Here is a 16,651-nt window from a genome sequence, read left to right as displayed (position 1 = left end):
TTCTAGAAATTTTAAAGAAAAAAGAAATCTTTCCCAAGTTGAGGAGTTAAGAATAGAGACACACACACCCCAAAGAGCAATCAATTAATCACATTCCAAAACATTTCCTACATGAGATGCATAAGCATGAACTTGTTGTGCTGCCCTAAGTTTCTGTGAAGTGACATGATGAGCTCTCTAACAGAGGTCCTGCAAGCCCTGCAGCACCAACCACTATAAGATGTTAAAAACTAAATTTATTGTGTTACTTCACATTTGTATTTCTTATAAGATGCTGTGTATCTGTAGATATATAAACAAAATCTTTCTTACCAGAAATGCCTCTGAAGATTTTCTATCATTGCCATCAAGCAATATACTATTTTCCCTAAAAAGAAGACACACACCTCATTATCATTTTAAATGGACATTAATCATTTAAACGGACAGGAAACACTATAAACTCCCCTTATTATTTATTTTTTACAAATCCCATGCAGTTTAAGCAGATAGACAATGCATTTACTTCAGGCAATAATTAAAGCTCTGAGGGATAAAAGTTATATTACTTTTTTTCCACTTTCTGACCTTCACATTGAATTTCAAGTCATGGCATGTAAACAACAACTAGACTTGACCAAAGCTGAAAATAAAAACAACTCAGACCTTTATTCTCAAATAGAGAGTCAACATTTTAAAACTGAACAAAACCTGAAATTTCAATCAGTGCTGAACTAAAGCTGCAAATTAACAAAGCTTTCTGGGTAGTCACTGTTGCTAACATTAATTCTTCAATCATTAAGAGCAATAAAATAGGCCAAAATATTTTTTAGAAAATAAAGTTTTATTCTTCTGTTTCTCTTGCCCAGAGCATAGGGCTGTTCACAAAAAAAAGCTGTAGGTTAATCATATAGGTTTGTATGAGTACAGAAAGCCACAAACCTTTCACTATTATTTTCTTCATCAACATCTTCATCTTCATCACATGGTTTCAATAATATGTCTGCAGTCTGTTAGGAAAAAGTATGTTTAGAAAGATTCAGGAATGGCTCTCTCAACAGAAAACATTTCTATAATCATGTCTGACCACCAAACACCCTCAAGAACTAAAACTTTCTGTGTGGGGATGGAAACCACACTTTTTAACCATGTGACATTTTTACATCTCAGTTAAGGCCAGTGACCAGGTGTTTTAATCACCAGAACTCAGATACTGACTTTGTTCTTCAATAAAAGTTGTCCCTAAAATTGTCACTCATGACATGAAGTTTGGGGTGACTAAAATCATGGCAGTTTGTACATCCTAGTCTCAAAAACTTGTAAGTTTTTGTTGTATCCAACATATATGAAATGAAACAAGTCTGACAAACTTTTTAAAGGAGCTACTAATCCCTGTTACTAAATAAAGCAGAAAGAATTGGAAGGGGATGAAAAAGTGCTGTCAGTTCTATGACACCATCTCACAAAACAAGTTCAGATGAACCCATGTCACCACTTTGTTCACTAAAAGTATTTATGCCAAAGCCCAGTACTTGATTTCTTCATAAAAGTGTCTTATTTGGGGGAATAAAAGAAATTTGAAATATAAAATATGTCACTTGGTTTTAGACTTCAGGAATTCTAACAAAATGATCTTGATAGTGCCTGAAGATAACACCAAGTTACCAGGAGACTTCAAACACACCAACAGTTGCCAGTTTTACGCTGCTGACAGCAACTGACACCCCTGTCAGAAAAAACATCATTCTTCTGCTGATATTATTTCAGTCCTCAAGTCAAATTCCAATCTGGGGAAACAATTTTTAATTACAGTGCATTTGTCATACTCCAGCAGATAATTTCCACCCTGGAGATGAACTGTACAAATCTTGCACAGTCACACTTACTGGAGTTGTGGAAACAGCTGCTTCTATTTCCATTTTGGGCCCAAAGGAGAACTCACATGCAGAGCTTTCTTTTCCTACAACCCCAGACACTCCTCTCAAACCCTTTCCACACAGGAGAATCACCACATTTCTCTTTAACCTCTCCCCAAATAGTACAACTCTCCAATTTGAAACAGTGGATTAAAAAGATGGAAAATCTAACATTGAAAAAAACAAAACTCCACAACAAAATCTCACCTTACTACTGCCAGAAATGGACAGAAGTCTATCAAAAAGGAAAAAAAGGCCAAGAATGCCACCAGGTGTGACAAGAAAATATTTTTATTGTGCACTCATATTCCCCTTTATATCCAATACCATGTTTTATGCATTTGTGCTATAGGATAACAATCTAACTATTTTTTAGACCAAGTTTTGGCACTAAAGGAAAGAACAAGGACAATGAATACATTCTGTGAAATTTAATTTACAGAATGGGATTCCAAAACAATATGCTAGTTTGTGGGAACAACTCAAAAATTTGGCTTGCTAGGTGACTCAAGAGAGTCATTGGGATCCCCAAAAGCAAACAAAAAGCCCAAGAGCAGAACACATCACAATAGTGAAAAGCACTACAGAAACATTTTGTTTTAATAAAAATACAGATTCCAGACAGCTCAGTTTCACTGTGCTAAGGCATCCATTCCCATCTTTGCAAGTTCAAAGATCTATTAAATTATTCTAGTTAATTTAAGTCTACTAACAATAGGTTTGCTTATCTGTTTATCTTTCAGGAAACTCTCAGGAAGATTTATGGACTCACAGGCAAGAAGCTGAAAAGCACAGCAGAAACTCCTCTACACATGTGTGACAAACCTCTCCACCCACATAATTCATCATTTAGATTTGTAACAACAAAAGTGTTACCAAATAAATAAGGAACTATAGATTTGGTTTTTTCCATTGGAAGGTCTTATCTGACACCTGCATGTGCCTGATGCAGAGTGGCAGACTACTCTCTTCTCTTGCACTTTAACTGTTATCTTTGATTTCATTTTTGTCAGCACATATTTTACAGAATTCCTTGATTGCATCAACTAGGGAAGAGATAAAGATGTGCTGAAAAGAACAGGACATCTCTGCCTACCACAGAAGCAACTGGAAATAGAGAGGAAAGGCTGTCATTAGCTAATGACAAAACCAAACCTTCCCAGCACAAGCACAGCCAACAGCTGCAAGGTCTCAAAGCAACTGCTACCCTTTCCTGATCCATGCAAGGGCACTGGGCTGTGCTGCAATCTCAGCTCCACAGCTTCTGCTCCTCAGGAAGCCTTTACTAACACAGAGGCTGTTCCAACCAGTGCCAGTTGCATACACCAACTTACCTCAGCAGAAGGAAGGGCTGGTATCTGTGAAAAAGAATAGAAAAATATCAGTGAAAATACCCAGAGATTTCTCAGTGCACATGGCACAACAGGAAGACAACACAGAGCAAGAGCACCCTGTAATGCTACATCAGAGCTCTTAGGAAAACTTGGATCTCTAGAGCACTAAAGTTGCAGCAACTTGTGATTTGATATACAGGAGATTCTCCCTCTCACCTGAATGCTTTCTTCTTCCTCAGTTACAGTATCATGTTTCATAGCTTCACTGTCTAAATCAGTGCAAACCAATACTTCAGAGCAGTCTCCTGTGTTTTCACTGCTACCAGTGTCATTATCTTCAATAACATCATTCCTAAAGATACAAACAGAAAGACTTTAGAAACCTGTTGTAACACTTTAAAAGAAAAAAAAATAAACACTTTTTCCCTCCCTTAAACATTATCAAACATCAGGATGTTTTTTGCTTGGGTTTCTTTTTGAACAGAATTATTCTGACCTGTAGGCAAAATTAATTATTAATATGATGTTTTATACATCCAGACATGATAGACATATTAAAATGTATTTATTTGCTTCTTGTCTGAAGAGCCAGGCATACACCCCACACTTACTATACTAAGCTAAGGAATTAAAACACAATAGCCTGAAGCAATGACATCCTGGAACTACAGGGACTCAATGACACTGCTGTGGCTACACTGCTCTCAGTACTGAAGCCAGTTACTTTATAGCTACTGTCACTGGGTTCCCCTCCAGTGAGAAATCCCATTATTTCTAACATTTAATCTGCTGAGACGTCAACTTAAGGCATGTAACATTACAGCCAGATTAAAACTAATTGACACCATATTTGTATTCACATAAATTCTTTATGTGCCACCACATGACTCTGTCATTCATCACAAGCCTTTGACTTCTTTGCCTTCCTTGTTCTCACTCAAAAAGAATTCCAGACAACATCAAGAAAGCTCCTTCTCTATCAGATATACAGAAAATAAACAGGATGGGTTGAAAATTAACATTTTAACTCCTTTTTCTTAATTCCAGTCATTAAATTAGCACTAAGAAATTGGCACTGGATCACTGCTTTTTTCAGTTCTTAATTTAACTGTGTATTTGCCTTGTGCACAGTCTGCTGCTTTAAAGATCCCAGACACCCCCTTGAAGAACAATATCATGTATCCTCTCTCACAGTTAATCCACAGTGGAATGATGATCAGAAGCATTTGCAGCAGTGCCTGTGCCAGAGGAGGATACTGGTTTCAAACCAGCACTGATGGCACTTGGAGCCTCCCCCTCTGAGATCAGCCAACCTTTACAGCACTTACACTGGGACTGAAGGAATTCAGCTGCTCCAGGGCTGTGAGGCAATTACCCACTTACAAATTACTTCAAAGACATTGAATCTTTAGCACTAAAACTCAGATTTAATTGATCATTACCAGCAATGATTATTACTTTTATGATCCACTGCAAAATTTATTCCTGTCTTCTAAAACCACTAAAGATTGAACAATTTAGAAAAGAGCATCTGAGTCACTGAACACTTCATGTATTTCAGGTTTTGTTCATGTATTCCAGCTCTGAGCAACAAAGAAATTTAGGTACTGAAATCTTAACAACACATTCTTGAAATCTGGTTATTAATCACCACTGCTTATTTTTAATGAAGTACCAAAATGTACCAGCTTCCAAATGCTGCCATGGCAATCACTACACTCAGAATCTGTCCTGATTTACAAGAAAAAATAAAATCTGATCAAATAAGGTTGGAACTGTATGCAAATAGACCCACAGTGGTCATTCTATCAATTTTTGGCTGTTTCATTGCCACTGGCAGCCAGAGCAATAAAGTAGCTACATTGACATGCAAAGACAGGGTTCTGAAACAGAATCTACAATAGCTTTAAGATGGTTTTGCACAGAATTCAGCAGTAAAGCAGATACTACACTTTACAGCATTTTCAGCTACAAGATCAATTTAAAATATTTGCTTCAGGAGCTATTGATTACTGGCACCTGATGGAAATCAATTTGCTTTAAAATAGATAAAACTGAAGTCAAGGGCCAAAGTTGTAACTTTTGGGTGAAGGTGGGGGATTAGGGTAGGTTTTTTTGGAAGAGTTAAGATACACAATCCTACAGAATTCATTACAGACACAACAAAATCTTACTGGTTGTTAGATCCTTCCTCATCCCCACTGGGATTTTTTGTTTCATTGTTACAGCCCAGTCGTTGTTGCTGTATGTGTTTCAGATCGTTATCTAAGCTGCTCTGCAGGTCGAAAAGATGCTGTTCCACAGCTGCTCTGATTGTTCTTTCTAAAATGCTAAAAAAAAGATGGAAAAGTCCTATTAAGAGATCTACTTTTGCATTGATCATGTAGACAGAAAGGCAGAGATAAACCTTACATGACAATAATATTTGATGGCAATACTTCAAGGCAAAAGAGAGTAGTATTTCCAGAAAGCAGTGGAAATGACTGATTTACATGAAGTATTAGGAAGTTTATCAACAGTATTTTAAGAGTAATTAACACACTAAAATAACTAACCCATTTTTTAACAACTATACACAGAAATTTATAAAAGCCTCCTATATGAATGTGACAATAAAAAACTGTGTGTATAACAGGTCAGAATCAACCCTGGAGCAGGCTCCACTTCATCACATGTGGCTGCACCCTCTCCTGAGCAGGGCTGTCACCTTAAAAGGCAAAAGCCAACAAACAGCAGCAACAATCAGCAAGCACCTGATGAAGGACACAGGATACACCCAAAATTTCATGAAAAACAGAACAGCATTCTTTAAAAACAGACTGCTCTGCTGAGCACCTCTCAGGCAGCTCATCCCCAGCACAAAAGAGGGCTCTAAAAATTTGCCTGTAAAAATCTTTAGCTATTTAATCCCATTTTAACTGAAATGGTGCTTTTATTTTTTCCTCCACATATGTACAAAGAATTCCATTGAACTTTATTCAGCATCACTTGTGCTAAAATTACAATATGAATTCTATTATAAAATTAAGTAAAAAATTTCAGATGTAACTAAGTGTAAAACCAAAGTTTTGGACTCTGGATGCAAGCACATTCTGCTCTCATGCTCCTGCAGTCAATAACACTGACAGGCATTTGGTATTTCCTGCATTAGTGTTAAATGCCACCACACTAAAATATGTTCCTTCATAACTGTAATCAAACCTGCTGCATTCATTTGAAAGGATACATAACTTCTATGCATGTTCTAGTACGAGCACAATTCAAACATTTTATATTTTCATTATACTTACTCTGCAGAGGCTGGCAAGATACTTATGGGAGAGATATGAGCACTGCAATAAAGAAAGAAAAATTAATATAATGCAAAAACTTATCACACTAAATAGAAGTCCTGAAGTCAACAGAAAGCAACTGTTGACTTCAAGATACTAAAATATACTTAAATACTGCATGTGATGCAATATTCTACTTCTAACAGAAGTAGAATAAACATGAAAGGAACACCCTTTTTTGCAGTCCTTTATTATTTAAATAACAAAATCTTAAGGAGCAGCATCACGAGGCAGAAAGTTGTAGAAGTAGCAATGCAGATTTCTGCCTCTCAAGAGCCAATATTTGTTGTGTTATGAAGCTCCAAGCTCTCAGATGTATGGTCTTTCCCATGGGAAATACTAATCATTTTGTAGTCAAACATTTCCTGACACCTTGCTTAAGAATGCAGATTTTAACCTTGCTGCCTACAGCAAATTCCAAATTACTCTGCTTTCCTCCACAGGTTCTTCCCACTGTTGCATAACTTTGTTCTGCAATGCTCAACAGATCTACAACACTCTCTGAGCACAGCTACAACATTCCAAGTAGAAGGCAGATTTTGGGACAGGAGCCTGATTTTCATAAAGCATCTGGAAATCTCCAGGCAAAGCCTCTTCAGCCTGGAAAGCCCCTCGAGGAGGGGTGGGAGGGTGGAAATAAACACAACTAACACAAGGCAGTTAACTCGTGCATGTGTGGTCCCTCTACAATTTTTCATTAATATGATTAAAATCTTATTATAAACAGAATTCTTAAAACTTCAGACAAAGTGACAAAGAATAAAAGATGAGAAATCTGCTATAAACATCCCTGAATTGCAACACACACATCTCATTCAGAAAAAATTAGTATTAAATTTCAGCTTAAGTTGGAGGCAGGGAGGGAGGTAAAAAAAGGCTTTTTCTTTCTATTACAGATAATTAAGCTCAAAAAGCTGAAGAAAATTTTATTCTACTCTTTACCATGCAACAACACTGCTACCAAAGTTGATTAAAAATATTATTTTCATGAATGCATATGGTAAACCCTGAAATACAAGGGAGCTTGCCACTCCCATGGAGAACTGAGCAAGTGATTACCTCTGTGAGGTGTCCTATCAGTTTTGACTGCTCTGAGCCTTGCTTGCACTAAAAAATGCAGCCTCTATTTACCCAAGAATAGTTTCAACACAGCAAAGAATACCTTGGTTGGAACTTAGAAGGTTTATTAGTAGTTCCACCACCAGAGAGAAATCACCTCAAGCAGACTCTTTATTTTTCCTTCCTCCAAGTAGGTGAAACACAAGCAATAAAGAGCTTTTAAACATAAGGTGATAAAGTGGTTAAAGTATTTATTTTAAAAATAACTATACTAGTTTGCCTTAGACACCTTGTACTGGGCCAAGAGCAGAGTGCATAGCATTTAAAGCCCATATGACACAAAGTGAACAAGCAGGTGCTCACAGATGCTTTTAATTTCTTTTCTTCCCTTTTTCAAAAATGGAAACTGGCTGACAAATCAAGTTCATCTTATGATTTGTGTGTGTGTTTGCCTGGTGAAAAGCCAAAGCTGATCTATTCCAAATGCATTGACAGAACAGGCAACACTCCACTTCTATTTCAAAGCAGACACAGCTTCAGGAAATTAAAACACCTGACATAGAAGCCAGATCTTGTGGCCACTGATTCAAAGCTGCAGATCAAATAACTGAGGGGGGACACACTGACATTTTCTATTTTTCTTACCAACAAAAAGATGGCAGGAGGGAGTTTACAGCTTAGGATATTTACATGTCATTTGTATTTCCATGCACAGAAGTTCAGCATAGCCCTATGACCTGTACAAAGTCAGTTTCCTGATAAACATACTTTGTATTAGCAATACTTGAAATAAAAAATGAAAACATGAAGCTACCAGTTTAGCTTCATGAACAAAGTAAGATAAAAGAAGCATGATCTTGGAAAAAAATCCCAGTAATATTTGAAAATATGACACATGTAGTTTTAAGTATCCATCTCAGTAAGTTCTACAAAGTTGTATTATGAAAGGTATGCCTGTATTCTAAAGGTACAAATACACAATTGTGTAGATTGAAACTGAATTACTATTAAAACAGTCACTCCTTGGACAAATTGGTAGAAAAAAATGAGGCAATTAGAGCACAGAACACTGCAACACCCTAATTGCAAAAGAGAGCAGGGGAAACTCAGTCAAGGGCACAAGTACAAACACTATTTATAGGAAACTGATGACTTGAAAACCTTTTCTTCTACCACTTGAGACAATGAGGAAATGTGTCAAGAACAGGGAGAATCAAACTCATCTCCAAAGAATCCAGATGATTCCAGCCATGGTTCAGAACAAAATTTTCCATCCTAGTGTGTAACCTTCAGCCCCCAGCACAGGATGGTTCTCCAGTGCTTTCACTCAATACCTCTGGGAGCATTAGAGGTACTCAGCAAAAGCTGTGCATAAATCAGCAGTATTACAAATCCTAAAGAATCCTCTTACTACATGAAGAATATCTTACATCTTCAACAAATCACTTTAGCAATTAAGCACTTTCTGAGACAAATATGACAATCTTAAGTGAAAAGCCATTACAACTTCTAAGCCCACCTCCCACAGTTCAAGGATACTTTTCAAAAGCTGTAATTTATAATGCCAGACAGAGCCCTAACGCAGCATGACACAGCAAGAGACAGAAAGGTAAACATCTTTGTTTCATAATGCTAACTCCCTCCTGAGAATCCCTCCAGCATTAGCTCCCTAACCAGAAAAGGTCCCAGTAAAAACATATCTCGAGCAGAAAAATACATTAACTGGAGATAAAACATGTCCAAGTTTTCCTTGGTAATCTCCTGACTGAACACAGATTCTTACTTCTCATTAAAATAATCAGTTGTGGTATTATTTCATTTTGTATCTCCAAACCACATTTAATCTCACATAATTTTAAAAGTTAAAGCCTTACTTACGATCATACCAAAATTCTATTTTCTTTCCATATATTTACCTGTGCAGCAGAACTTTGCAGGCCATTCTGATTATTCTTGCTATCCCAAAAGAGCACTTCAGGTAAAAATGCTTCATCTGGAAGGCAGCAAAGCGTGCTGAGGGCTGCTGGCTGTGCATGCTGCTGCCTGTGCTCCGGGGGCTGCCTGCGAGCGGCACCTCTGGAGTGCTGCACTAAACCCTGCAGTCTAAATAGAAATCGACTGCAACATGAGGTCACTCCTGACAATAAGCTGCCCAATCAACACTTGAAAGCTCTCCTAACGTGTTGTTTACACGTTTTCCAGGATGGAAGGAAGAAAAAGTATTTGGATGCTAAAAACAGGACTACATGAAAATAATAATGTATTCTCTGGCAGGTTAGGCAGCTCTGCTGTTCGGTCAGCTATACCATGGATTTTATCTCCTTTGGCAGGTGTTAATATCATCACTTCTCTCTGATCAGAGCTAATTAAATAACAAAAGGGTTAACAAAAATATCCCAGAAGCAGTGAGGATGTTGCCCTTGTCACTGCATTTAGTGGAAACAAAGTAAACTGTTTATGTAACTTACTGCCTGTCACATCTCATATTTTTACACATATAATTTTGAAAACTCCAAAACCAAAGAGATTTTATATTAGGCTTCTGACTGACAACATTTGAGATGAACTGCCCAATTAAAGCAAATATTGCTTGGCAAGGCTCAGGGATGAAAAATTGGGAATAATGACAGAGAAAGATTCTAAAGTACTTATTTCAACAGCATGTCTTTAAATTCAGCTGCAATGCTGAGTCAGTAATTCTTTACTCCAAAAGTCAGGACAGCAGAAGGGAAAGAGCCGTGAGGAAAAGGCTTCTGGTAAAGGAGAACCAATTTCCTTTATGTGCTCAACACCAACCTGGGAGCAACAAATGCTCCCTGCTGGGTAATGGGCTCAAAGATCACTCCCCAGGTTTATGAGAAATACCATTTTCAAGCAGTCACTAAACCCAAGTGCATTAATGATTATCCACATTCTCACAAGATCTCTAACTCAAAGTCAAATTAACACCATGCAGTGCAGGAAGGTCATAGGTTTCAGCAAGAACAAACAGAATGAGTGGAGAAAAAAGACAGTGAGCAAAATGAGAAGCAAGTTATAGTCCCAGTAACAAGGAGGAAGGTCAGATGCCCCATTGTACAAATCAAGATAAACAATCTCTTTTAGTACTCTTCATAGAGACACCAAAATACACAGATATTTGCTTCCCAAAATCTGACAACAGCAAAAAGGAAACAAAACCCCAGCTTAAAGAACTACAAGACTCATGTTTAAGATCTACTTCTCCTCCTCCTTACTATATAAGCTGCCACAGGCTCTACATCTGGACAAAGATAAATAATCCAAATAAATCCAAATTAACATCTGCTTTCTTAATTTTTTTTTTTTTTACATTGAGAAACTAAAACCAGAAAAAGGCCACTAAATGTGTACATAAAACCCATCAGGTTTGGGAAAATATTTACAGTATTTATAGTGGTTAAAAGTCTAATAAAGAGCACTTTCTCATTCACTTAATTTCTTTTTAACTGTTTCCTGCAGTTGTTCTGGTTTTACAGTCAAAATTCTCCTTCTTCTAAAGGATTCCTCCTTTTACTTCCCAACAAATTATTTAAAATGCCAACCATAATTAATGCCTATTCATTTTTAATTAACCTTAAACATCTAGTAAAAATGTTTGTCTCTCCAGGCTATCCAATTTAAACTCTCAAACATGTTGAGTTTGTCACTACTGCTGTGTTTACACATTCCAGAAGCAACCTAATACCTGCGAATAGTTAAACTGCAACTTTTTTAAATTTAGTTCAAACTAAAAACAAGAAGCTTTATTACTGATAAAGATAATTAACTATTAAAATATAAAATTATTAAAAACAAAATAATCATACCATCATTATTTGGTATTTTACAGCTTCTTGCCATGAAGCAGAATAAAGCATGCAGCCAGCAGCTGAACACATTCCAACCAAAAATCCACATTCTTGGAACTACCCATTCTTAGGCAGCAACTTACTGGTGATTTTGCCTCCATTTCTTCTGCTTTTAGTCTCATTTTTATTATAAATTCCTCCTCACTCATCCCTACAAGTTCTTACATGCAATGCCCATACCAAACACATGCTGCAGAGGGGAAGAGGTAAAACTCACCATCTGTAGAATGTAAACTCTAAGTACAAATAAAGCAGACTTAACAATAAAACCTTGCATACTACAAACAAGTAAAATATAAATCTGTGTATTAAGCAAGCACCAATAAGCTATAAAATGAAAGTATGATTTAATGTTTACACATTCTTTTATGGGAACTGCTCTTAAAGCTGGGTCATCCTCCAACATTCCTGCCTACATCACATTCTGCAACTTCCAAACCTGCCCACAGCGCTCCAGCAGCACCTGACAAGAAACAGTCCCAGGATTTCCCATTGGAAGGATGGCACAGAACAGGTTTGGATCTACCAGTATGCAGATTCTTCTGATTTCTACTGTAGAATTTACTGTTTAAATACCACTTTACAGTTTCACTAAAATATGCTCTTTTTAACTTTCCCTGCATAAATCCCCATCCTTAATCTCATCTGATCCTACAGGCATTCCTCTGCTGAATTTGGGAACAGTTATTTTAACCCACATTTTACTATTATAAGAACTGCACCTACTTCTAAAGCTTCACTTTGCAGACACCAACATTTATCTCAAAAGTCTGGCAGTTTCTCTCTCTGACAGAATAAATTACAATCCAAACCTTAAATCCAAACTCCAAGGCAGAACCAATTTACCTTGTTGATGCTGTAACATTCCTGGAATCTGAGAGACTCCCTGTCATATCTAGATGCACCACAGCTGGCCTTTCCACAGGTTTCTCTGTGCTGTCTTCTGGAAGTTCTTCTGACTGCTCAAGCTTTACATCTTCCTCTTCTTCCAAGAGATCATTGATCTAAAAAACATTTAATCAAAGTTAAGGTCTTGAAAAGTTCCTTTCAAGAGGTCCAGGGAACTAAAAGAGCATGAAAGGTATGAAAGTAACATGAAGAAGGAAGTAACTTTCAATTTTAGGCAAAAACAGGCACACTAGACTTGCTTTTATGTAAAACTGTAAATTCTACACCATTAAAATGCTGCTCTTGAGCACTGGACAAAAACTGAAAAGCACGAAGCACCTCTGATGCCAAAAATGCAGAATGAAGAAACAATAAAATCCCAACCACACTGAAATACTGAACTACACAACCTTTCTTCTCCTATGTCTAAAACTGGTAATTCTCCTCTATTCCACAGGTAGCCTTACTCATGTATCAGAGCATTTTCAAACCTTCCTAGGGAAGGCAATACAGAAGTCTATGAACCCAAACTTCAAAGCTCTGAATGAACACTTACAAAGTTTCTGTGCTCTCGTCTATTTTTGTTTCTTTGTTTCCAAACACAGATGTTTTTACTAAAGCAGCAAAATATAGCCAATTTAAAAAGCAAAACAATATAGCCAAGTGGTAACTCAGGACAGCAAACTTTATTTTTTAAAAAGCAACTATGTCTAAAACATGAAAAGGTAAAGAGAAAAAAGTGATTCTGTTTGACTCCCAAACTGCCTCTGTGACTGATTACTGATCTCCCAATCTTGGAAACTCAAAAATTAAAGCAGCAGCCTCAAGAAAATGTGCTTTATAGTATCTGTCACCAGTGTAAAACAAAAACACTAAATTAAGAAAAATTGAAACTTCAGAAGTTTAAAATTACACAGAAGACAGAGAGAAGATATTTGTTAGTTTTTCAAAGGGGTGTAGCGTGTTACATGGCACCACATTCCAGGCAACAAATGCATTTATCCCTGATTTTCCCAGTGAAGCAAAGGCAGGGCCACCCACACACTGGGGCAGCTGCTGTGCCCTGCAGGGACCGCGGCCCTTCTGTCCCACCGCTCTGGCCTGACAGAAGTGCACTGTTGACATCTGGTGGAGACACCACGAAATTAAAGGGACACCCCACCAGCCCTCCAGCTAAGGGAAAAAACAAACAAAACCACACACCAAACAGATTTTGTGCTTTTTGCTGAAACATATAACGAGGCACAGCCAAGGCAGTAATTTCAAAGCACGAGAGCACAGAGCACCTCTGGCTTACAGAGCAGTGATCCCAGCCCAGTGACTCCTCCAGCTTTGCTCAGCAGCTCCCTGCATGCAGCAGGGCTGGGCAGCTCTCAGTGCCAGGTTCCTGCAGGGAGCTTTGCAGTGTTTGCTCCAGGAGCTCTCACAGCACACACTGCTCACTCCAGAACCTGCTGCCCAGCCTGGCACACCAGATCAGCACCTACTGCAGGGGACAGGAAGCAGCCAAGTGCCCCAGGACTTGCCTTACCTGTCTTGCTAGAGGAGGAGTTTGTGAGACAGCCTGTAAAATTCAGTACTCTTTGTTACCTACCTCAGCAACTGTTTATTTTTCCCCCTTTTCCTCTTTACAGAAAATCCATCATTTTCAACTCTTAGAATCAGAAACACCATTCAAAAACTTTGGCACAAGAAAGCCCCACTGATAAGATCATCAAGTGGAGTGTGAGACCCTGCATGTTCCTGTAAGACACACCTAGAAACACTCTTGACCAAGACCAACAACAGAGTTGTTCTTCATTTGATCAAAAACCAGTTATTTATTCCTAAATTGGTAATTAGAAAGCTGTTTATAACAGTGTCTGTGTTGGGCAGGATATCACTGTTGGTTTAGTTCCTATGTATTTTTCAATATAGTACAGCTACACTTACTATAACATCAAGAATTTCATAAGCACTAAGAAAATGCCAGGTTTTGTCAGTTGGCAACAGACTTCTAAGTCATACTAAAAAAAATGTACTTCAATAAATCTTTCATAAACATAAATGTGTATAACAGACAGTTAAGTGGTAACATATAGCCATTCAAAATATTCTTACCTGCTCAGTTATTGAGCTTAAATCATTAGTAGATGAAAAATCTTCCTCTTCATTTTCAAAAAACTCATAGTAGTTCTCCAGAAGTCCTGCCATTATTCTGCTAACTAGTTCCTGCTCTTTCAGATCCTCCACATCTGTGTAAATGCTGAAGATTTCAACACTGTTTTAGTTTAAAAATCTAAATGAAACATTTCCCCAAAGAACACCCCTGAATGTCTTCTATGACTAAGTGCTATACTTCACACCATTACCCCCTACCCATTCTGAACACACAGAACTTTAGGCATGACTTCACACTACTGCCTTATAAAGCTTTATACTATTTTATATTTAAAAATCATGAATTAGCAACTCTTCAGTCAACTAAATTTTCATGAGGAGTATTTAAAAGTCAAATATTTTCCTGTGGAGAGGAAACAGCAGTATAAGCTGGTACTTTACCAGCCTTTTCCCAGAACTGTATATTTGTGCTACAAATAGTAGCCTTACATATTATCACTCAAATATTTGAACCTCAGAATAAATACAATAATGCAACCATCAAAACAGTGGTTTCTCATGCCACAGCTCAGAGACAAGCTGCTGTTTAAATCTTAGCAAAAATTGTAAAACCAAACTGGGGTGAGAGAGTGGGTGGGAACGGAAAAGGATCCTGCCTGAAACATATTGTGCACTTTGTTACTGTTGCTCAGGGACCAGGAATGACTCTGAATTACAGAGAGACACTCAAATTCCCACAGAAACAGTGAATTAACATTTATAATTAACTTACTGAAAAACATCCGGGCCAAAGACTGCAGCTAAAGAACTTGCTGACCAAATTTCTTCATGATGTGATGCTACGTTAGCTAAAAATTTACACAGAAACTTTAACAAACTGTAATTAACAGGTGGAAGCTGCTGCAAGAGGAACCTCAACTTTCTTCCAAATTCATCTTCATTATTATAATCTGAAAAAGTAATAAAAATATTTTAGTCACAAAGAAGGTATCTTTTCCTATTTGATAGTGATCAGCTTTTTGCCTCTGACAATTACTTCTGAAAAGACAACTGATTTGATCAAACCACAACCTAGAATGTGAAAACTTTCTTGTATTTGTTCATTATTATCCACCACATTCTCTTCTGCACGTTTTCCCCAATTAATGCCCACTCAAATTCCTGATTTCAGAGGGCAAGCTCTGTGTATTTTTGTCTCACCGTTGTTACATAACAACTGCTCCACACAAGAGCTCTAGAGGCAGCACCAGCTCCAACAGTGAGTTAACTGCCATCGACTTAAATTCTTCTGGCAACAAGCTGCTTTGACACCTCTTCCTTTACAAGCATCCCATTCTCACCACTCTACCTGCTTTTCTAATACTGAACTGATAAATCCAAGCTATCTCAATGTAATCATCTTCACATGTGTTTAGCTTGAAGCCTGCTGATTCAATTTCAGATCTGAGAAAGGGTCACCATAAAATCTCCTCATTCTCACCCCATTTAACTATACTCTTCATCAAAATATGTCCCCATAAATCTTATTTGTTACCTCATCAGCCTCACAGGCAGCAAGGTTCCAAGATTTACAGCTGTTTGTACCTAACTGAGAAATTTCATCTATAGGAAAAGAAACTTCAGGAAAGCAAAATGGGAGAAAAATTGATACAAAGAGGCCTCTCTTTCTTTCTCAGACACTTGAAAACTCTTCTAAGATCAGTTAGAGAGGGAAAAGCACGTTTGAAGATGATGAACCATCTCTGCCCCTCTAGATGACAGGGCAGAGACATCCTAGTTCTTAATATCAAAGCAAAGAGTGTGTAAATTCCCTGTTGAGCATGTACAGGAGCACCAAGCAGGATCTGCAGGATTTCATTTGCTCAGGCACAGTCAACACCTAGGGCAGCTGAATACAGGCAACCAAGCACAGAAAATGGCTGTCCAAACACATAACACATTAAAATGAACACTTCATTGACAGTTCTTACTCTAGAAATTGCACTTTGGAAACAGAACAGGAAAAAAAAAAAAGGCTTTGAAAAGTACTTTAACAATGTAGACTTTTCTAAGAAAGGGACCACAGCAAGGCGATAATCAGACCACTCTGAACATGCACATCTCCATGTTTTGTCTAACCAATCCCTCCTGAAACCTAAGTTGTAAACAACCAGAGACCCAAAGGCAGAACGCTC

At 37.6% G+C, this 16,651-nt stretch overlaps 1 protein-coding gene across 4 annotated transcripts in view; it reads right to left on the bottom strand.

Moving 5' to 3' along the window:
- The window catches only part of FAM13B (family with sequence similarity 13 member B), a 44,385-nt gene that overhangs the window by 14,469 nt on the left and 13,265 nt on the right, over positions 1-16,651 (bottom strand). For all 4 annotated transcript variants that reach the window (XM_077186262.1, XM_054642875.2, XM_077186260.1 and 1 more), the window contains exons 5-13: positions 15,250-15,427; positions 14,478-14,622; positions 12,336-12,493; positions 6,520-6,561; positions 5,404-5,559; positions 3,446-3,581; positions 3,230-3,253; positions 922-989; positions 313-367 (exon numbers count right to left, since the gene is read on the bottom strand). In XM_077186262.1, the coding sequence (XP_077042377.1) occupies positions 313-367; positions 922-989; positions 3,230-3,253; positions 3,446-3,581; positions 5,404-5,559; positions 6,520-6,561; positions 12,336-12,493; positions 14,478-14,622; positions 15,250-15,427 (962 nt within the window). The remainder of the gene's footprint in view (positions 1-312; positions 368-921; positions 990-3,229; positions 3,254-3,445; positions 3,582-5,403; positions 5,560-6,519; positions 6,562-12,335; positions 12,494-14,477; positions 14,623-15,249; positions 15,428-16,651) is intronic.

This window comes from Agelaius phoeniceus, chromosome 15, assembly GCF_051311805.1.
Source record: "Agelaius phoeniceus isolate bAgePho1 chromosome 15, bAgePho1.hap1, whole genome shotgun sequence".
Classification (NCBI taxonomy): Eukaryota; Metazoa; Chordata; class Aves; order Passeriformes; family Icteridae; genus Agelaius; species Agelaius phoeniceus.
This window is presented reverse-complemented; position numbering and strand designations above follow the sequence as displayed.